Source organism: Alligator mississippiensis, chromosome 1, assembly GCF_030867095.1.
Source record: "Alligator mississippiensis isolate rAllMis1 chromosome 1, rAllMis1, whole genome shotgun sequence".
NCBI classification, from domain to species: Eukaryota; Metazoa; Chordata; order Crocodylia; family Alligatoridae; genus Alligator; species Alligator mississippiensis.
In genome coordinates, this window is record NC_081824.1 from 413,254,821 (window position 1) to 413,278,041 (window position 23,221).

At 43.7% G+C, this 23,221-nt stretch overlaps 1 protein-coding gene across 2 annotated transcripts in view; it reads right to left on the minus strand.

Moving 5' to 3' along the window:
• Positions 1 to 23,071, minus strand: part of SUCLA2 (succinate-CoA ligase ADP-forming subunit beta) — a 42,300-nt gene extending 19,229 nt beyond the window's left edge. Inside the window, exons 1-4 of one of the 2 annotated variants that reach the window (XM_019500496.2) lie at positions 22,961 to 23,071; positions 20,173 to 20,362; positions 480 to 579; positions 107 to 269 (exon numbers count right to left, since the gene is read on the minus strand). In XM_019500496.2, coding sequence (XP_019356041.2) covers positions 107 to 269; positions 480 to 579; positions 20,173 to 20,362; positions 22,961 to 23,029 — 522 coding nt within the window. In that variant the 5' untranslated portion in view covers positions 23,030 to 23,071. The remainder of the gene's footprint in view (positions 1 to 106; positions 270 to 479; positions 580 to 20,172; positions 20,363 to 22,960) is intronic. The other variant, XM_014608387.3, reaches the window with a different exon arrangement.
• Positions 23,072 to 23,221: the final 150 nt, after the last annotated feature.

Sequence of the window (23,221 nt, forward strand, 5' to 3'; positions counted from 1 at the left end):
GTCTGTGTTTCAAATTACAGACCCATGTAAATAACAGCATTAATATTCTGTTGATCCCAAACATACTAAATTTGTTGTCAGAGCACTATTTTCTATGATTACTCACTTGAAATGACCTTTCCATTGTTATTGCAAAATAGTACTCTCTCCTGGGATATCTGCGCTCACAGATAAATACTTGATTGCATATCCTGCCCTTTTCTCCTGTCTGCTTGGTAAACAGCTTCTTCCCAATCATTTTGGAGGAGATATCTTTTGCTTCTTCAGGACTAGAATAAGAGAAGCTCAGGTGTGACAAGAGAAATGCTGGAACAACAAGAGTAGCTTACAAATAAATGTAACTAGCTTTTATAGTTCTACTTATAATGAAAGCCATTTGTTACTGTGAATTAATAGTTCAGAGAAGTACAAATTTCAGTCCACAAGTGGACCGAAGATATTTTTCCCCACACAACTAATAACTTAGAAAAGCAACTTACGAAAAAACTATTTTCACTCCTCCTTTGAGGCCACCTTCAAATGTTCCTTTTCCTCTACCACCAGCTAAAACCTGTGCTTTTACCACAAGGTCCTTTGAACCTAGAATGAAAGAAACCCAGAATGTCAAACCAAAACTCTTAAAAATATTTAGTGCTAGATAAAGTAACTAAGGCTACTTTCAGGTTTCTCCCTCTGCCCTAACAACAGTAGGCAAACATTCAAGAACCAGTGTAGCAAACACCAGACATGGGTTACTTGGCAAACTTGTCTCAAAATAAAAACCAGAAAACCAATTTCAGGCTGACATGCAAGCAGCCTCTACAGCACTAGCATTCAAAGGCAATTAAAAAGAAACATAAGACATGTCTGGATTTTGAAAATGCTGATTTTTGGTTTTAATGTACCAATATTCAGTCACTGACGCACAAGAGTGAGTTAATTAACATTTTCCTCTGGTCTCGGTACTTACTTCCTTTAAAAGACAATAAGGGTGTAATTATGACTTCTCAAGTCATCATTGGTAAAGTGTTTCTTTTTAATACAAAAAGAAATAGTCACATGTATCCATCCTATCAGTTTTGCTAGTGAGGGCATACAAGCAAGATATTTACTTAAGTTATCTTCTTTATCCTCCAAATGACAGTTACTTGCATAACCAAAAAAGCCCCAGTGAAACAGAGGACTTAAGCACATGCTTCATTGCTTTGCAGCAATCACAAAGAAGAAATCTACTGCATTTGGGAGAAGAATAAAATCATAATGAAGTGGGACATCCTATTGTGCTAAGAAGAAAAAGAAAACATTGGATTAAATCATGCCTGACAAAGGAGAGCACTACTAGTAAAACATCAACAAATTCTTATAAGATAACACTTGAAACATCTACAGCAGCCAAGTTTGAGGGTTCTTATGAAAAATGTTTTCCAGATGAGTGTTCACTGACGAGGTAACTTCAATTATTTCTTTTAAACTGGCCTACAGGAGAAAGCAGTTACAATGAATCACTCCAACTTCTGAGTCCACTCTGGAATTGTGCTGACTTATGCACAGGATTAAGACGTTTGGGAGCATAATTCATTTTCCTTTGTACTGCCATAAGTCAGGTCACTCCATGAATTCCTTCCCAGTGATTTTTGGGAAGAGTCATTTGTGATTTATAAAATGAATTATGAAAAGGCACTGCCAGCTTGAGGTACCCGAGTGAAACTAGTCTGGATCCACATAAAATTATATAGGCATCACTAAATCAGCTAATGACTCAAAATTAACTTGTATGTTCCAATGAGCCACCCAATCTTAGCGTTCTCATGCATACTCTCACTGCCCCTGCTTATGGGGACAAGACTAGATAGAGATTTTTGGGGCCAATACGAATAGCCGATATTTAAGGAGGCATATTGACCAATACTGATATGATTTCTGATACAGCTGCCTCCAGCTTATAAGTTTGGTGTGATGGAAGGGGAGGGAAGGGGCAGGGGCAGTCACTGCCCAGGCTGCAAGGGGCGCTGCCCAGGCCACGGGGATGGCTCCTGCTGCTGCCTGCATCCCAGGAGGGTGGGTGGAAAGGGCCATCTGCCCCCCTGATCTGTGTGGGGTGGGGTGGGCTGCCCATGGTTCTTCTCTGCAGGGGCTGGGCTCAGAGCAGGCACCAGCAGCGCTGGGAGGATGCTGCATCCACCCCAAATTTCACCGCCAATCTGCTCCCAGCCCCACAGCCCTGCCTCCACCCACACACTAGGAAGAGCCGGGGTGCGCTAGGCGGCTGGCGGCACTGGGAGCAGAGCAGTGGCAAGATTTGAGGTGGATGCAGCATTGTCCTAGCACTGCCAGTGCTCACTCTGAGCCCAACCCCAACCCCCGCCAAGAAAAGCCCCATGCAGACCCAGCTGCAGACCCCCTCCCTCCATGCCTTCCCAGGGTGCAAGCAGCAGCCCGCCCCCCGAGTTGCACAGCTCTGCCTAGGCAGCACCTGCCCCTGCCTCCTCCCTCACCACGAGGGGGCATTTATTTGCCACCCCCACTCCCTTCCCTCCCACCACACCAGACTTACCAGCTGGAGGCAGCTCTCCACACTGCCGGCTGTGCTCCTTGCTACCTGAATGCTGCACTGCAGCTGAGCACAGCATGGGCATTTATCAGCCAAATTATCCAATACAGCCATTTTTCTTTATATTGGTACTGATCTGATGTTGGACCAACGTATCAGTGCACCTCTAGACAAGACTTGAACAAAGGACAATGCTCAAGTGACCTCTACAGTGAAGATATTAGTGATAAACAGGATGGATAAAAAAAAAAAAAAAAAAAAAATCAACAATTTTTAAAAAAATGAAGATAATCAGATTTTTATTAAAAACCTATATATAGTTTTAATTTAAGATATGTTAGCGCTCAAAGATACCATGAAATTGGGATTATAATGTCTGATTATATACGATTTGAGAAGGTTTATAACTAGGTCACAACAGGCCACAGACTATAGCAGGGGCCCGATTTTAGGGGATTCCCAGAGGCTCCTGTATAGATTAGTAAAGATTAAATAAAACCACTCTACCCAATGGGACTCAGTGCTCAGTCTAGGAAGAAAAGCTCATTAAGCATCTCTGTGATGCTTAGTTTCAGTTCTCAAATTGTGGATTTGTGTCTCCAGAGATAACATCCTTGTTACCAGCAGTATATGGAGAAGAGACATAACAAATCTGATTACCTACCCATCACCCCGATTGTCTCTTTACAAGTTTGTGTACAGAGTCAAGCCCTTACCCGCTAATCTCAGCAATTCCCAAACTCTTGACAGGTTGCACGCCACCAATTTAAAACGCTACAACCTTAAGTACCACCAGCAAATTTTTCAGTTCAACATTAAGTACTACCAGCACATTTTTGTCATTATTATAAAGCAATTATAATAAAACTCTTAATGTGTACCACTAACAGGTTTTCTGTATACCACTCGTGGTATCCATACCACAGACTGGAAACCACTGCAGTCTATCTTTTCTAAAAGGAACAAAACATTTTACAGATCTTAAATATTTCTCCCCCTTCTCCCAATATTTTATGTTAGAGTTTAAAAAGTTGTATACACTCATGTAACCTTTAATTTTTGAGATAGTGACCTTGGATGTACTCTATTTTTATACCTACTACATATTAGATGTCAGATAGATTTAGGTTAATAATATTGGTATAGAAATCATGCAAAAAGGCATTCTGACCTTTATGTATCTAGTCTATAGATGATTTTGTTTTACAAGCCCTCTTTATCTTAAAGTAAGTAACCACAGAGTTGGAAGAAGATTATGAAAGCAACCTTCAAAAGCAGATTAAATAATTATATATGCTCATCTGTGTGGGGGTCGAGTGGTAGGCTGGGCTGTGGCCAGTAGCCCCGAAACGTCAGGCGGGTACTTTTGACCAATGGAGCGGAATTAGGCACAGATGCGTATTGGTAACAAATAGATTGTTTACTTACACTACTGATGATTACAGTGCAGGACGAGAACTGACTTAGATTACAGTTGTAAACAGGTACAGGATTTGTTAGGTCGGTCTGCAGAGATGTACGGGCCGGCAGTCGTCAGTTTACGTCTAAACTTGGGTCAGTGACGGGGAGTTCTTGCCGGGTGATCAGTCCGCCAAGTTGCCTCTGAGGTGTCCTCTGAGGTCTCCAAGATGTATACGGAGTTCTTCTTAGAGTTTACTCTCTCACGTGCTCGGAGTTCTCCAACTTGGGCGGAAACTGCTCTTAACTTTTATATGGCTAGCAAGCCAATCGCTAGTCGCCAAATATGAATAATTTAAAACCGGCCAATAATGGTGTATGTATCTGCATGAGGATGGCGGGAACTTTTTCTAAGCTGTAATTTTCCACTACTGTAGCATTTGGTTACTGGGTTCAGGCATAGCTGAATTTTCCACTGTGACCTAGTTACTACCAAATGATTGACAGCAAAACTGTGCCATATGTATCAAACCAGTGGACTTTTCCTCTGTGCTATACCAATTCTCCTCTGTGCTACAGGCATCCAATTAATGGGTTCTGACAATCTGCAAGCGTGAAGCTACCCCTACACAATACCACCCCTTCTCCACATATGGAAAATTGTGGATCTAAATTAATACCTAATATGGGTAAGATACAATAAAAATTGATAAAGTTGGTACCAAAAGGTGAAGACATTCTTCCATTTATATAATGGTCCCACTTGGACCTGTTTATGACTATTAGAAGTTTGAGGGATTCAGAACTTATATAATGGGGAACTTCCACTTGACATATGCAGGCAATAGCCACTGCTATAAAGAAAAGTTTTCAGGCAATATTTACTAACCTAATACCTTACTCACAAGGATGTTTTTTTGGTACTAGGGCATGAGAGCAGACCAATCTGGAATATATCATATTTTATTATAATTAATCCTTTGTTAGTCAACACAAGGAAAGGCTGAAAGAAATAAGCTTACTTAGTCTGGAGGAGAGAAGACTGAGGGGGATTTGATAGCAGCTTTCAAATACAGGAAGGGCAAATATAGAAAGAATGGTGCCTTTTCTCTGTGGCCACAGGGGTCAGTACTGAGAACAATGGCCTCAAGCTACAGCAGAGGAAATTTAGGTTGGAGGTTACAAGGAACTTTCTAACTCTAATGGTGGTCAAGCTTGGAAGAAGCTCCCCAGAGAAGTGGGATTTCCATTCCTAGAAATTTTCGTTAGACAGATGATTGGCTGGGATGGTTTAGTCACTGATGATGTTATCTAGTCCTGCCCCTGTTTAAAGATGACGTAGTGAGGCCCTTTCTTTGCCTATTTTCCTACAATTCTTATGATCCTATGACAGGCCAAGATCTGATTAAAGCTAAGTCTGATGGCAGCCAGAGAAATCAGAGAAGGATCAGCTCCAGTTCTCAGCCCTGAAGAACATTCCTTTCTCCCTCAAGCCAGGTGCAGGGAAATGGGGGAGAGTAGCAAACATAAAATAGACCCAGGAGTTTCTTCCACTTTCCTCTCCCATGTTCATTATACTGGTAAACTGGTCAGTATAGATATTTACATAATACAGTTCTGGAGAGCTGTAGTTGTATCTTGCCCCTCTGAAGCCCTGACTAAAGAGAAAAAAAAGATTCATTAGAAAGAATCTTGGCTATGCTTACAGAGAATAGGTCAACACCATCACCATCCTGTGCTTTAGAGCACTGTTATGACATACTAGCAAACTGCCTGTCATGTATGGGGGGAGGCGGGGACAGAGCACCACCACCCACCGCCCCACAGTGCCACTGCTCTGCCTCTGGTCCTTGCGCATCTCCCCAACCCCCATGTCTGGCCCCATGGGCCCCCCACCGCTCCTGGTGCAACCCCATGTGCCCCTCTACCCCCTGCTGCTCCACCCCACACCACTGCCAGCACTGTGCCGCCAGCACCCTGTGCTGCCGCCTCTAAGCAACAGAATGGGGGGGAGCAAGCCCTCAGCCCTCACTGCCATGGTGACACTCCCATTTTTAATCAGCTGGCCCTGCCCCTGCCTGCCAGGGGCACCCCTTGGATACAGCAGCGAGGCTGGAACAGGGGTGGGGGCCAGCACCCAGCACCACTGCCACCTCCAAGAAGCAGGGCTGGTGGGGGGGTGAGGCCAGCACTGCTGGCCTCGCCCTCCCAATCCATCCCCATTGTTATGGTGGTGCTCCACCATGGCTTGGGGGGGCTGGCCTCGCCCCCTGCCCCGCTCCACCCCCCTCTGCCTCCAAGGAGAACAGAGTCCAACTTTATTGTTCATTTACAGAAATCTGCAGATATGTGAACATTGCAGTACTTGTGCTTTATGTACCAAAAAACAGATGTGCCAAAGTATATCATAATTTCCCTCTACCCACTGATTAGCTAAGGAAACAGTTCAAAGATGAAACAGTGGGGATAATCAAAGTTTTTACTTGAAAATAAATTAGGTTTCCTTTTCAGCACGCCAATGCAAATTTTAGCTTTTCGCTCGAGGAAGCCACTTTTTTTTTTTTTTTTTTTGTTAAATGAGAAAACCCAGAACTTGCCAGACTATTTCCAAACAACAGGCTGAAATACAAAGTACAGGCTTCAGTATTTTCTGTTTAGACAGCCCCTGATGGACATTTACTTTAGGATGTGATGTGATCTAATCCACGATTCTAACAGTCACACCTCCTGCCATGCATGTGCGATTTTGGGATCAGGGAGAAGATGCCAATTGCGCCTTATTTTCTGGTGCAGGGGAAGCCCAGGACCATGAGTCTGGGTTCCCCATGCACCAGCAAGATGAAGCCAGGGTGCCTATAATCAGCTGATCGTCAATTAGGGCCGGGTCCGCAACCACAGCCACCAATCAGCAGAGCATCAAAATCCCAGCTAGGAAGAGGGGGGGAAGGAATGCACAGGGAAAATTCAGGCCTCACCAACCTAGTAGAGATGTTGTTAGCTTTTTGTTGTTTTGGGGGGTTGATTGGGGTGATCCAACTGACACGGGGGATTTCTAAAAAGCCTTTGACAAGGTCCCCCATCCATCAGAGGCTCTTAACTAAATTATGTAGTCATGGGATTACAGAGAACAGTCACTTGTGGATTAAAAATTGGCTCAAAGACAAAAAGCACGTAATTATGATGGTGAGTATAATGGTCTTAGTTTTCAGGATGGAAACAAGCAAACTGAGGGGTCCACCAGGGATCTGTGTTGGGACCAGTGCTGTTAATAAATGGATCTGGAAAAGGGGGTGAATAGCGTGGTGGCCAAATTTGCCGAAACTATTCAAGGTAGTAACAGCCAAGGAAGACTGTGAGGAACCACAGAAGGATCTGGCACAAACGAGCGAATGGGCAAGTAAATGGCAGATGCAACTTCAAAGTAGTTAAGTGTAAACTGATGCACCCAGACAAAAATAACTCAAACTATACCTACACTATGATGGGCTCTACATTAACTGTTACCCCAAAGGAAAGATCTGGGAGTCACTGTGGACAGTTTGCTAAAAACTGGCTCAGTGATGATGACCATGAAAGCTTGGCCAGACCTACACATTAAATTTAAATGACCAAATTAAATTAACAGTGCATCTTGCACAAGAATGCAAGATCGTGACTGGGACCATGTAAAATGAAGCAATACAATTGCTTTCATCTCCTGTGCTAGTTGCAAATGTACCCAATGTATTATTATGCTAAACCATTAATAAATAATTGTATATCCCAATATGGGCTATCCTCCCTTGATTAAGGCATATTTCTTGGAACTCTGTCTTGGAACAATGTCTGTTTGGGGTTTTGCAAATGTCTCCACAGACCATCATCACTGGTTCAGAGTATTTTGGGTTCTGCCCCACTGTTAAAACAACTACCCAAAATAGTGTCCTGTGATCAATGGCTAAGGTATCCCCACTTAGTCAATCAAGACCCATCCTATTCCACTGAAGTGTAAGCTCTAGATGGATCAACAGCTTGCAAGAACAAGTTTCACAACTGGACAACCCAAAACATGATCCCAGTAGTTAGCAATTGTAATATGATGGTCTTTCCCTGTTTTTTTCAGGTCTGTAATCAACCAACTATCAAAGAAGAATGCTTTGAAGCTACACAACTGAAGAGTATAAGAAGAAAACAGAGCTGCTGGCAAGATGCAGTAAAAGAGAGAAAAAGAAGTCACTGCAACATTGTAACCTGCACCCAGCTGAACACTCTCCCTGGATCTCTGCCCAGTGAAGGCTGCAAACACAGAAACTGCTTTCTGCCTGCATTGATGAAACACTACTGAAGCTAACATATACTAGGACTTCTGTGATAGACTCCTTCTCAATATTCAGTAAATGAGCTTTCTGTCGCTTAGTTTTATAGCTCGTTCGTGATATAACTATTAAAGCCTTTCTGCCATTAAATCGAACGAGGTGTCATGTCAATCCTTATCTACACTAGGTTTGAATCCCACTTTTCACTGCAACACTCAGCAGCTGTTAAAAAGGCAAACACAATCTTAGGGATTACTAAGGGAACTGAAAATAAAATGGACAGTATCATCATGCCCCTTTATAAATCCACAATGTGTCCACCCCTGGACTACTGTGCCCAGTTCTGGTCCCCACACCTCAAAAAGGCTAAAGAAGAACCAAAGAAGGTCCAGAGAGGGGCAAGAAGGAAGATCAGAGGGGCTTCCATATGAGGAGAGGCAAGAGGCTAGCCCTATGCAGTTTAGAAGAGAGAGGCTTAAGGGGGGGATATAAGGGTTTACAAAATACTAGCAAAGGAAAAAGAAACAGGGATTTGTTTACTCTGTCACCCAATACAAGAACCAAGAGTCATAACATGAAACAAGTAGGTAGTTAGTTTTAAACTTACAAGAGGAAACACTTTTTCACACAGCATGTAATGAAAGTGTGGAACTCATTTTCAACAGAGGTTGTAGAAGCTGATAATTTACTCAGATTCAAAAAGAGACTGGACACATTCTTGGAGGAAAGGGGTACCAGTAGCTGTTGAGTATGGGAGTTAGGGATGCAGCCTCTGAATTGGAATTTCCCAGACCTGAAATGCTGGAAGCTGCAAGAGAGACAGGAACACTGGGGGGGGGGGGGGGGGACAGGTTGTGCCCAATTCACTCTCCCTCCCTGCATCCACTCTGCTATTGTGCGACACAGGAGACTGGGCAAGATGGACTTATTATGGTCTGACTAGTAAATGGCAATTCTTATGCTCTAGATCAGAACAATAATAGATTAATTACACCCATTAGAATATAATTTTTAGAATATTATGTTATTGTAGCACCTAGGAGCCCAGTTTCATGAGTCTCTTAGGACACAAAAGACTGTAGTCTTCAAGTTTCATGTGCAGGGCACTAGCAGTCCATAGCACCCTTTCATTGCATTATGAGGCTCCCAACCATGCAAACAAACGAACAACATAAAAACAAATGCACCACAATATTTTAGAGGAAACAAATGTCAGAAGAAAGATTTAACAATTCACACCTTTAGGGAAGGCTTTCAAGGAAGTCTTCTAACTTGTTTATCAAATTTTTAAGAAGCTGTAAAACTGCTAATAGCATTTCAACCAGGAAAGTTAACAAGTGAGCCAGACACTAGCTGTTATTTCAACACCTCAAGTGCTGGAAAGTGTTCTAGAAAATAGTCCCAGAGGCAAGCATCATTCACAGCTGCAGCATATTACAAAAAGTGATAAAGAGCAGTAGTAGCATTCAGCAGCAACCCATTACAAAATGAAGTAACGAACCTGCTAAAATATTTGCTTTGCAAGAAGTTTTTGGCTTGTAGATCACAGTACAGTAAACAGGGAATTCTCAGAGTCAAAAACAATTCTTATATTAATAGGTCAGCACTTACATTAAATACTAGTCTGTCTGGTCCTATCCCAGCTTCCACACAGTCCATGTGGAGACGCATATAAGACTAAATTCTTTAATATAGAATAGGACCTCCATTTCATGCAAATATGGTAACTAGCTCTTCATTAGAGACTTTAAAGTTTATTTGTGCCTTGAGTTTAAAAGCAAGAACACATGCTCAAACACTGTGCCTCTGGCTAGTAGACATCTGCCTGCAGTCCACTGTCTTGGGCTCACTGGGCATGAACTAAGGGTGCATCTCTCCAGACAAAGTTCATATTGGCTTCCTTCAGAACTTACTTCTCTCACTGCCCAAGCATAAGGATCAGTATTCCACAGTTGTCCCCTAGCTGGATTTTTCCAGTAGTTAGCTGTGGCCCTTAATCTGTAATAATTACGGTATTTAATAAGTTTTGGTTTCCGCAACTACACTTGTCCTCACTGTCTAATATAACAAGATGCCCAAAGAATTCTTGCTCTTCAGGCCATTTTAATTAAGTCTGCTTTAGTGTTAATAGCTTTCTTAACAGAGAAAAGTTTTATAGCTACTAATTAAATGGTCTGCCCACTTTTAGATTTATGGCTTGCATTTGTAACTTACCTGTACAGGTACTCCTCACTTAATGTCATCCCAGTTAATGTTGTTTTGTTATCATGTCGCTGATCTATTAGAGAACATACTCATTTAAAGTTGCGCAATGTTCGGATACAACATTGTTTTGCCACTCTGCTAGCAGGTAACTACCGTGACGTAATTGGACTTGCTTAACATCATTTCACTTAGTCGCATTTTTCAAGACCGTAATGACGTGAAGCGAGGAGTAGCTGTAGTTGAAAGCCTGTTGACATAAAATTAGATGAGCATGACACAGGGGAGAAATTTAAGTCTCATGTGAGCCCTTCTAGTAAAAGAGTGGCTCTTTCAATATAGCTCCTCGCCCTCCAGCAGGGGCCTGAGCCAGGACAGGCTACAGCCAACCCCAAATTCCTGTAAAGTGCTTTTTTTTTTTTAATGTCTGTCAGCAGCCTTTATTATTAAAAGCTCACATCTCTGAACAGCAAATTGTGCATTTCTCTGTTCAAATAAAGAAGCATGACAATGTCAAACACCAAACTAAAAAAAAAAAAAAAAAGTGTGGGATCAAATGTAAAAAGACAATGTTTCATTCTTCCTAAATGCAAATCATCTGAAATGTACTTGGCTAAAACCTGGGGGGTGTAAAATCTTAGCTGGCACCTCACATAAGAGGATCTCTCCTTACCAACATTCCCCAAAAGAAAAAAAAGAAAATTTTGGGTTGAATCCAAAGTATTGGCATTACAGGGCACACAAAGCTGAATCCAGAACTGCGGTTCAAATCTAGGACTAGGCTTTGTGTTTGAACAGACCTTTGTTTCTAGTGGTGGAAGTTTCTCAGAAGTTTCTCACCTTCCCCAGACCAGGAAAAGGCTGCTCCTCTGATGCAGAGTTCTCTCCACTCTGCTCCAGGGCAGTCTCTGGAAGCAGAGTGGAAGGAACAATGTGGCAAAACTCCAGCCCACTCCCCTTCCAGTCCAGATGTCAGTCTGAGGACTGGACCAGAGAGATAATGCCTCCTCCTTCCCTCCACAGCCCATTTTCCAAGATTCTTTTGTGGGATTCTGCAGAAAGAACAGCAGTGCAAACTATTTTACCCTAAAAATTAAATCTGAAACGCTGGGTTGACTTATCAGCACGTTACATTCACAAAGAAAACGCAATATAAAATGGGGAGAGATAATCAAGCCATTTAGGGTCATTGGAGAGTAGGGCTGGAATGAACCTCCTGAGGTCATCTAGTCCAACCTCCTAATCCAGGCAGGATCATGACCGACTATACAATCCCTACCAAGTGTCCGCCTAACTTGCTCTTGAAAATCTCCAGAGATTAAGAAGATTCCACAACTTCTTTCAGGAGCCTGTTCCAATTTGACCACTCTCATAGTCAGAAAGTTCCTTCTAATCGCCAACCTAAATTCCCCTTGCTTGAATGTTCAGGCCTCTGCTCTTAGTTCCTCTAATATTTTTTTTTTTTTTTGCTCTGCTGGCCTCTTTCCAATCTGTCCATATCTTTCATAAAGTTTGGGGCCCAAAACTGGGCACAGGGCTCCCAGGTGAGGCCCCACCAGTGCTGAATAGAAAGGAAGAATGATTTCCCTCGATTTGTAAGAGACATTCTTCTTAATACTTCAACTGCATTAAAGATTGATTTATCTTCATTTCCCCATCAAAATGAACATATTTACTCAATTCTAAAAATGAGGATTTCCCCTCATTTAACATAGGGAAAAAAGCCCCTTGTTTTCAAATAGAGCACAAGGGCAGTGTGGAGTGGAGGCAGGCAATTGCTGTGGCTTGGACACCAGCCCCTAAGCAGGGTCAAAGCTATAGCCGCAGCTGTCTCTGCCATCTTCCCCTGCCATCCATGTAGCCTCTGCTCCCACACTGGCCAACCTCCCTCCACCCCTTAACCTTGTTCCTCTCCAGCAGGCTCTGTCCAAGCAGCAGCCTACCGCACTGAGCACAACCCCAGCCCAGCCCCGTGGTAGTGGCGCACAGCCCACAAAGCTGCTACAACAGGGACCGAGTCCGCCAGGGCAGAACAAAGGTAAACGGATGGGAGGTGCAGAGAGCAGAGGCTGGGGGAGTAAGGGGAAGTGAGAAGCAGAGACTGAGAGGGATGAGCAGGAAAGGGAGCAGAAACAGAAGTGGAAGTGGGGCCCAAGGGGTGGGAACCAAGGTGGCAGGAGACAGGCACAAGTAGGAAGCAAGCTGCTTGACCTCTCCACACCACCTGTACCCCCATTTCCTGCCTACCTGCAAGGGGGGTGGGAATTAATTAAAGACAACCCTCCAATAATTAGATTCTATACATGGATATTTATTTTTTTTAAATGATACACTTTCCATGTATAGAGTCTAAATGGGGTGTCATCTTAACTCAAGGTCATCTTAGATTTGAGTAAATGTGGTACTTCTTATACAATATATTCCTAACACCATTTTTATTACATAGAGTGGCAAAGGAGAGGCAAAGGAGTTCCCTCGTGTTTAAGATGTCAACAGACTGGAAGCTGAAATTCCAAGCTGATTTAAGTTAATCTTTCCTCACAACAGTTTCTGGCTACTAAGAAGCCAATCCCTCTGGAGCAAGACAAATCAAAATAACGTGTTTTTAAGTTCAGCTAAGTTTATGTTCAGAAATACAGCAAAAGCTCTGTTATTCAGCATCCCACGGGAATGGGGGATGCCAGTTAATCAAATGTGTATACCCTAAGATCAGTGTGCTGAGGGATAGGGAGGGGGGCCGCCACACAGGCTGCTTTCCTTCAGGCCATGGGCTGAAGAAGTGAAGGAGAAGAACTCGGCTCGCAGCGGCAAAACTGGAAGTGGGACGTTTCACTTTTGCCACGTCCCTCGGATGCCGGTTAGTGGAGCTTTCCGGTTGATAAAGTGCTGGATAACACAGCTTTTGCTGTATTATTTATACTCCATTAGCTTGTACAGCTGTCTTCACTGAGCCCTCTAACAATCCCCATCCATCTTCACTATTCCACGAGCCCTTCAGCTGAATTCTAACAAACTACTCAAGCTCCGCAATATGAATTACATTACCTGTATAGCACATACCTGGGTAATCAAGTGACATTTTAAAACAAGTTTAACAAAGCAACACTTCACAGCTGAAAAAAAGTCTCAATCTTTTATAGTAATTTCCCCACCAATGCACTAGCAAAACTCATCATTAAAACTAACAGCCAGAAGGCTTGCATAGAAAAACTTCAAGTTTGACCTATTTTTCTAGACAGCACGTCTCAAAAGAGATCTGATCCTTCTCCCAGATGACTTGAATTATTCAGCAGCAGTCACTTTATTATGGAAAAAAAAATGCGGCAACTCAGTAAACTGGTCACTTAAGAAATCTTTCTTTGCAATATAGTTATATAAAGAAAAACAATTCTCCTCTTAGTATTAGCTTTTCCATATATGTATCTAAATCAATGAGACAACATCAGCATCTGCTATCAGCAAACATAATGATACAATTAGACAATGCTCAACCCCCCCCATTAGACACTTCCTTAAGAAATGAAATAGCCAGTTTTAGAACATTAACAACTAACAGTATTCTTTGAGAATAATTTGAAGACTGATACCTGACAGAGATTTGAGAATTAACCACTTTCCATTCAATTGACTAATACAGCAACCTAGGGGTTAGGGCCAAGTGAAAATTCAGTAGCAGAAGTAGGGCTACCAAAGGCTTGGGAACTGCTGCAATAGATTGTTTCTTGCTTCACAGTAAGCAAGTAGCAAGATTCTTAACTAGAAATTCTCTCTTTCCACTTGGTTTAACAGGCTGTCAACTGACTGCTAGAAACGGGGCTGAAAAGCCCTGGTAATATCAACTGACCACCTATATTATTCCACCACAGTCAAATAGTGGTGTCCTGTCCTTTCCCCCACCCACAGGCCAGCTGGGGCAACACAAGCTTCTCTGCACTGCAAGTCTTTGCCCCTACCAGCTGTCTGCTGCACACTGGGAACACAAAACGGAGCTTCTCCCTCTGAGGTGGCACAGGTCATACACACTCAAGAACCTACTACCCTTACTACAAGGAAGAGTGCCACCTACCCCCTCTCCCTCCAGGTTTTCTGGGGCTCTAAGATCCTGGGAGGGAAGTGTCAGCCTGTCCAAGAACACTTTAGTTCGTTGGATTCATCTGGAACAGCAGCAATTAGAGCTGAATATACTGGTTCATTGAAATAAGTGATTCTATATGCAAATGAACTCAGCTTTCCTGGAGTCTCAGTAAGTAACACCTCACTTACTGGAATGTGAGCATTTAGATCAGGAGTGGGCAAAATGCAGCTCGTGGGCCGGATGTGGCCCACCAGGCCATTCTATCTGGCCCACAGGACCCCTAAAACATTTACAAAATTAATATATATCTGCCCCTGGCTGCCTGTCACGAGGCCCTTGATGGCTTGCCAAAACTCAGTAAGCAGCCCTCTACCCGATATAATTGCCCGCCCCTTATCTAGATTAAAAACAAGTTGTATTAACATTAGGGACATGAAAAAAACCTGTTAAAGCTAAGTGCAAGCACTATTTTCCAAGGACAAAATATATGTAGATAGAATGGAGACACTTGCTGGATTTCTGTGGTAATGTCCGGCAGCTGTCAAAAAAAGATTAGCAAAATCAAAACAGTAAGAAAAGGAGATCTGGTCAGCCTTACATTTTGTTTTTATTCTTTTTCCATTTCATCTCTGGGGGAAAGAAAGCACTGTAAAGTGAAGATAATTCCATTTCTTCATCCAAAAAAAAATTTTGCTACTCCAGAAGCTTCAGCATCAAAAATTAGTTTAAAAAGTCTTTAGATAATCATGAGATTAGATGTCTAGTGGTATTTTGTATTGAATGTTTGATGATTGGGAAAGAGAAAGAAAAAAAAAAGGATGAACTTGACTGTTCACTAGAGATACCATACTCAATTCCAAGACAAGGCTCCTCTCCCTGATTTAACATGTGGGGGGAAAGCCCCTCATCTTGGAATTGAGTATGGGGCAGCAGGGGGGCAGGCAGCTGCTGTGGCTCCAGTTCCAGCCTCAGGTCAGGGCCAAACCCCACTGTTGCCTACCCCACTTCCTACCACTTCTGCACCCCCTGCACCCTCAGGGGCTCCACCCCTCCCTTCCATCCCCATCTCTCCCCCCAGTCATCCCTTCCCTTACTGTCTCTTCTCCCCTAAAGCCTCTACCCCTCCACACCATCCCTTCTTCTCCCCCTCCACCACTTACCCTTGCTTGCCACCCCCATCATCCCCACTCCAGCCCCAGGTACAGAGCGCAACCCTAGCCCAGCCTCCTAGCAGCAGCTGTACCAGAGTAAGGGTAAATGGGGGGGGGGGGCAGGAAGGGAGGGAGCAGCAGGGGAAAGAACAGGGGACAAGCTGCCTGTCCCCCAACCATGACCTGCAGCCCACTGCTCTCCCTACCACTTATGAGGTGTAAATCTACCTTGTCTTCTTCAGAAATGAAAATGCCCTATGATATTTATTTCCAAATGCCAAATATATAGTCCCTTGCAGAACCTGTTTCAGCACTGGGGGAGTGGGGGGCAGGGAGGAGGAAACAAGCTTGACCAACTCCTCATGCACCTCTACTGCCAGATGAACACAGCAGCATTCACAATAAAGGCATCAAGTGAAAAATCAGTGTTTTCTACATTCTAACAAAATTCACCACACAGCCCAATATTCTGCTGAGAAGCCAACATTTATTCAGTTAATTAGGTTCAGAACATCATCATGATTGACACTGTAGTCATCATGATGTTTGGGCTTTGTTGAAAGAATACTAATTTGATTCATGTGCTACCCATTTAAGGCAGCTCTTCACAGGTGACTTGATGTATGATTAAAGCAGTTGTTAGATATATCAAGTGAAAAACAATGTCAACTTACTCAACACACACAGGGACCAGCAGCAGTACTGCAGCATCATTTAGCACTCAACTGCTTCCATGTCGAGTAAGCCATAACATACTTAAAGGGAAGTTTCTGTAACAGGGAGCCCCCTTTGTACACTCCCCTTCTGGGCACTGATATAACAGAAGCCTCTTCTTGCTTGTGCCCCCTCCTCCCCCCACTTTTGTGCATTTCTTTTTTCTTCTACATACTGTATGGGTGTGGCAAGGCTCAGAACAAGACAAAAAACTGAAGTGGCTTTCTGTAGGAGAAACCTACAAACTACATCTACATATCAACTGAGCTAAGTGTCACCAAAGAAAACAAAAGAACTAAACTATCCACTTCAAAGCAGAGTCTATAAGAGACAAGAAAAGCCAAGGTGCATTGAAAACATGACTGTAAACATACCCTGGTGAACACATTCCCCCTTTGATTAAGACCTATTTCCCAAAGCAAACTTCCCATATCTGTCTAAAGTTTTATGCTAAATCAGTCTACATGACTGAATCTAACCTAACTCACTTACTGTCCCCAATGGCCTTTGACCCTCACTAACTCGCACTGCATTTTTATATTTCATCTGTCCCATCTTTGTCCTGACATTCTGTATTTTGTTTTATACCTTTTAACAAATGTATTCCTTTGAGTAAGTCATCCCTTGTATTACTAAAAATCATTATTATAAGAATGCACTGGAATTGTAATCACTGGAATTGTACTGCTGTATTGGGCTGGTCCCTTGAGTGAATGCAAGTATGCATGAATCAGTAGGTAATTGAATGACAAAGCAAGAGCCTCTGGCTGTTAATTGACAATTGCCTAGCCAGAGGAACATACCATTACAAAACTCTACCCTACAAGCCATTTTAAGCTAATCAAGCCACCTGGAACCTAGGACACAGCCATTAAGTCAATCAAGTCAAGGATGGATTCCCAAAACTGCACCATGGGGCAGAACCCCCAGTGACTGTGACTGACAGCTGTCATGCACTACCTCAAGACCCAGGTAAGACCGCAACCTCCAGATTGGGCAACCAGGATGATGCTGGGGATCACAGAAGTCTGCCAGAGAGGGATAAAAGGCAGTGAAGCGTGACCCTCAGTGACACCCTCTTATTCAGTACGCAGCCTGCCAAGACAGAAGGACAAGCAGGCAACTCCCTTCTGGAGAAGACATAGCCTTGGAGGAAGCTGACCATTGGCAGCCGACCCCAGCACCCTGGATAGGTGTAAACCAACATCAGTGCTACACTACTATTACAGCAATTGCATGTGTGCGTGCGCGTTAAGGTGGCCAATACCCCTCTTAACTCAAAGTTTGCATTTATGATTCTATTAAAACTTCACATCCCATCTAATAAACTAGAATTTATGATGATCCTATGAGTTGGTACTTTGTAGCCAACATTTCTATAAAAATCTCTAAGAATTTCCAGTACACAAGAAATCACTTCAGTCAACTGCTGCTGAAAAAAGGGTGCAGCCAAGAGCTGTCCTGACTAAACACACTCAAACGTTGCCTTTGGATGTGAAACTCAAAATTAAAATTGTACTACTTGAATCAATAGGTTAGTGAATTAAGAACATGGAGAGGGAGAGTAGCAGTGGGAGAGAAGAAGCGAAGAGGAGGGAAAGGGGGTGAGGTTCTTGGCATCATGGGACTGATTTCCTGAACATTAAGAAACATTTGAGAGAAATAGTACAAAAGTTGAAGCTGGGAAACAGGGAGAAATAAGTTAAAATAATATTGCAGAAAGATCAAGTGATCACATTTCACAGCTATTGGTGCCCACCTTAATCCAAGCTTCCAGAGCTAAGACCTTTCTAAGCATGACTTATTAAGCCTGGGACCTAGGAGTGGCAGTTTCAAATGTTAACAGATGTGGAAAAAAAAAAAACAACAAAGCCAGTCCTAGCTAAGGAAGCAAAGAGCTACAAAGGAAGAGACGGTTCATTCAGCTGTGACGTGCAATCCCAGCAGGTCACTAAGAGCTGGCTCTTACACCATGGGCAAGGGAGAGGATGATTTTCTCTCTGCGTTCTTGCTCTTTGCATTCTAGCTATGAGGACAGAGATTGTCTTAAGATACTTACATATACTACTCTAAGTGCATTCTAGCTACATCATAAAGTAGTACCCCTTTGCTCCAAGAAGAATTTTGAAGAGGTTCCCTACCAGCTCCCTAGATCTCATTGTCTGGAATATATCAATGCACCCACCAGCATCTAAAGATAAGCATTTGCCTTTGAGATAACACCTCACCTGCAGCCAGCTGAAAGTATAAACAGGGCTCCCATGCACAACGGTGAGATCAGACAAATGCTTCCCTGTATTAAAACCAGATCTGAGTGGAGTATAAAAATCGGATCTGATGTCTGGAAAATTATTTCAGCAAGGATTAATGTCAAAGCGCTAAGAAGCAAAAGTAATTTCATTACAACATGGAAAAATCAAAGCAAAAGTTTTAACAATAGGCAAATCAAAACTGAAAACAAAAGGCAGCACATCAGTGACATGTAAGTCAAGATAATTCAGAATTTGAATCAGTCTACAAGAAAGGTTGTCTTTATAACAATATGTTGGTACAACTTTTGGGATATGATAGCCAATGCAACTATTCTCAGAGATTAAATGACAGTGTTATATAATATGAGCAACATGACAGAGAAGTCACAGTCATGAAGAAAAAATATTTTCTTTATACCCTGAAAATTCAGCACACATTACTACACTAGAGCATACAGCTCTTCTCATCATCCCCTTCTGCAACAAAAACAGGCTAAAGACTTTCACAAAAAACTCTGTTCTTCTCATAACATAGACTGTACTGTTGAAAAACAAGGATGAGACCCAACCATTCCATTACAAAAAGAAATTACAGAAAGTAGCCAGCACAGCCAGAGGGATACATTCATTTTCTTAGGGAAAAAGCTAGATGGTGGAGACAGGATGAGGGAAGTGACATACATCAACTATCCCTTATTCCCCACCAGGCCTGTACTTGAATCCCAGGCCTGGGTCCAAAATCATGTAAAGAGTTCTCCCCCACAGTTCAGGGGAAAGGAAACGGAGTGTCAGGCACCAGCACATTCTATGATCTAGTCTACATTACAAAGTCTTTCTGGTAAAGCATCAATTTTGCCAACTAAGCTTTCAATGTGTCCACACCCAAAGCTGTACTATAGGAGGAGAGCCTTTCTTTCTGCTGGCAGGGTTACTCCACTCTGGAGAATAAGGCTTCTGCTGTCATACAACAGCCACCTGAAGGTATATATAGAGGCTCCAGAACCTTCAGCTAGTTGTTATGGCCTCTTCAAAGGCTAGTACCTTCCCAGAGTGCACTTCATGCTCTGCTGGAATAGCTGCTAAATGAAGCTGCCAGTACACAAGCATTTGAACACATAGCAGTGGCTTGACAATGGGGGCTGCTGTCTGTTGCCAGATCAGGAGTAGAGCAGAGTGAGCACTGACTCAGCCAAGGCAGAGGGACTGACATCCTCCATATATAGCTCTCAGGGACATAAATTTGCCCTGGTGCTGTTGCGCACACTACTGCATTTCAAACAGCAATGCACATCTCCTTCACTTGACCACCAGTGACCTCATAGTTTTCCACTCCTGCACAACATCCCAGGCTTTAGAAGGTTTCAAATAAAAGGATATTTCACCAGCAAAACAGGTACTGAGATAGCAAACAAGTTTTTCCAAAGCACATGAAAAAGCTCTTAAAAACAGACAGCATGTAGAACTGTAAGAAGTGTCTTACCAGGAAATTAAACAAGTAGCTACCCCTTCTATCATATTGATTCCTATATTGTATAAGTTCTTGTTAATATTATACCTATTTCTTTTGCAATTGTGTATGCCTCTTCTGGTGTTCTTGCAACTAGTCCATGTGGAACACAAATACCAGCCTCTTGCAACAGTCCCATGCTCAGGTATTCATGAAGTGACAGGTTCCTTTGTTGCTGCTGCTGCTGCTGCACCTGAGACCCATGGTTACTGAATAGTCCTGGACCTCCACCAAGTACCTAGGAAAATTTAAAAAAGCAGTTATCTTTGAATAGGCTGACCTCCACTGAGCTTCAAACACAATGTTAAACACATAATTATGGAGTTTGGAGAAAGCACTGATGTACTGAAGAACAACAACTAGTTCTGGTAAAATCAGAACATCTCACTTTGTTTTATGCCACAACTTCAGCAAGTTACACTTCAACTTGGGATTCCTTTAAAGGAATCTTTTAAAAACATATAGTTAATACATCTGTACTTTGAATAAATTCTTTGATGCCTTTGTGTCTGTATTTAATCCTGTAGGAAGCCTTAGAGGCTTTCGTCTTTTTAAAATATGTCCTTCTTGTTAGAACTAAGAGGCATAAATAATACTTAAAAACAAGACAGCTCTTACACCAGTAACATGCTAGGTGTGCTGCATAGTTTCATCACCATAGATTGACAGAACTTTTCATAAATAACTTTGCCTCTTTCTCTATTAAACATTGATATCTTCAAGCATTAATTGGGGGTTGCCTAGACAGCAAGATAACAGGTAAAATATTTAAGCCAGGTAGAGAGGAAAACACCTACAGCCTGTGGGCTAGATCCAGCCCACAAAGAGGTTTAATCCAGCACAGGTGATTAGTACCACGGAGCTGCATTGTGCTGCCCATCCCTTTCACAATGGTCCCCTCCACTGCCTAGCCTACTGGTCTGCTACATCTGAACTTGGAGTTGTGGAAGGCAGGTCAGGTAGTTGGCAGCTGGCCACTTGAAGGGCACAGAGGGATGGAGAATTATTGGCAACAGGTCACACCAGCAGAAAGCTGCCAATGCCTGTGCTACACGCAAAACATTCCAAGAGCAAAACGAAGAGCTGGCCAGCTCTCTAGAAAGAAGTGACCTTCAGGGTGAGCAAGTGAGTGGCTGTGAAACTCACATATATTCTCCTATGTGTGTCCGGGTGTTTTTAAGCCTTCCCAAATGCGCTGAGTGTTGGCTACAGCCAAGGCTAGGGACTTTGACTGGGCTGTGCCAAGGCTCCTGCTGGCAGAAAAGCTGGGGGTTCCTGGCTAAAAGGTCTTGTCCCTCTATTTAGGGTCAGACCAATCAACGTATCTGGGGTCAACAAGGATTTTTACAACATAGTCAGACTAGCAAGGACTGTAGGGTTTTTGCCTTCCTCTGTAGCAGGGAACATGGCTTTCTACCTGGGACTTCTGGAGTGTACAGGCAGTCCTCGACTTACAACATTTTGAGTTACAATGTTTAACACTTACAACGTTTATAAATTGACACTCTGCTTCAACTTTATGACGTCAGTTTTGACTTTACAACACTTGATCTGATGCGATGCCACGCCAGCGAACAAGTTCGCTGCGTCACTCATCTCCCTGAAGAACATCTGTCCAAACTTCCTTGGCGCTTTAACAAAGCAGACAAGACTCCAGAAAAACCTGCAGCCAAGTCTCCTGAGAAGACTCCAGTCAAGAACCCTTCAAAAAATCCAACCAAAGTCTTTCAAAAAGTCCAGCAAAGTCACTTCAAATAAGTCCTTCCAAAACAATATGATTGCTATTCACAATATAAATACATTAATGTAGCTATGTTGCCCATCTATAATTGATCGAGTACAAAATTATGTGGTATTTTTGGTGAAAATAGGGTATCAGGCCTTGGTTCAGGAACCAATCCCCCATTTCTAACCTTGTTTCTTATGAGAAAATTGGTTCTGAGTTACAATGTTTTTACTTAAAACGCGGTTTTCAGGAACCAATTGTGTCGTTAAGTCCGAGGATTGCCTGTATTCCGATGACATTTCATAGAAGCAGGACACTGGCTGCACTGGTTCCCCTTTCTCTGTGGCAGGTTAGGGTAGTGGCTGGCAAAATTTTTGGGCAGAGTGCCAAAAACACCCGCAACCTCAAGTTGTAAGATGTTGGCATGCCAGGGGTGGACAGTGGGGGAGCCACAAGGGACCTGATCCTTTTTGTAGCAGTGCAGCCCCAGCCCCTTCCCCGCTGTCCACCCCGAGTTGCATGTGCCAAACAAAATGCCTTCGCATGCTGCACCCTGGCACCTGCCCGGGGGTTGTCTAGCCCTGGGTTAGGGTGTTAGGCCTCTGTTGTGTCAGGCTCCATGGTTGCCTTATGCAGAGTTTAGACAAGGGTCTGCATGGGATGGTTTGGGTACGGATGATCCTGCCTCAGGCAAAGGTTTGGACTAGATGCCCTTGAGCCCCTTCCAGTCTCTGTGACTATTTGTTGTAAGGCCGACAGCCACAGAGCGTAGAGAGGAAGGACAGTAAAAGGTGCTGACGGCCGTGCCGCAAAAGAGGGGTTAAAAGAAATGTCAGAAGCACCCTACCGAGTCCTTGCGGCTCTATCAAGCAGGGCCCGGCCCAGAGCCGGGGCGGGAAGCCTCGCAGAGGTGGCGGCTCAGGCCGCGGGCTGAACCATGACTGTTTCAGGCCCGGCCGAGGCTGCGGTGCGTAACGCGAATCCAGGGAGGGAAGCGCCCCAAGGGCGCCGGGAAACACCGCGGTCTGCGCGCCCCGCAGAGCCCGCCCACCAGCCTGGGGCCGTACCCCCACCCCCGAGTACCGCCGCCGCCCCAACCCCGGGTGTCACCTTGGCGGCGCGGAGGCCACCAGCACAGAACCCAGCCGACAGCCGGCTGCACATCATGGACGCCGCCATCGCTGAGTCCGGCCGTCCCCTCAACTTCTGTTTCACTGCGCACGCGCACGCCCACGACTATCGAGTCCGCTAAGATAGAAAGCTCCTCCGGGCCGCTCTGTCCCCCGCCCCCTCAATAACTGCACCCTGGGACTCGGTGGGCGCCAGGCTCCCGCCCAGGCCTTGGAATGCGCTGCTGCCACCTAGCGGGGA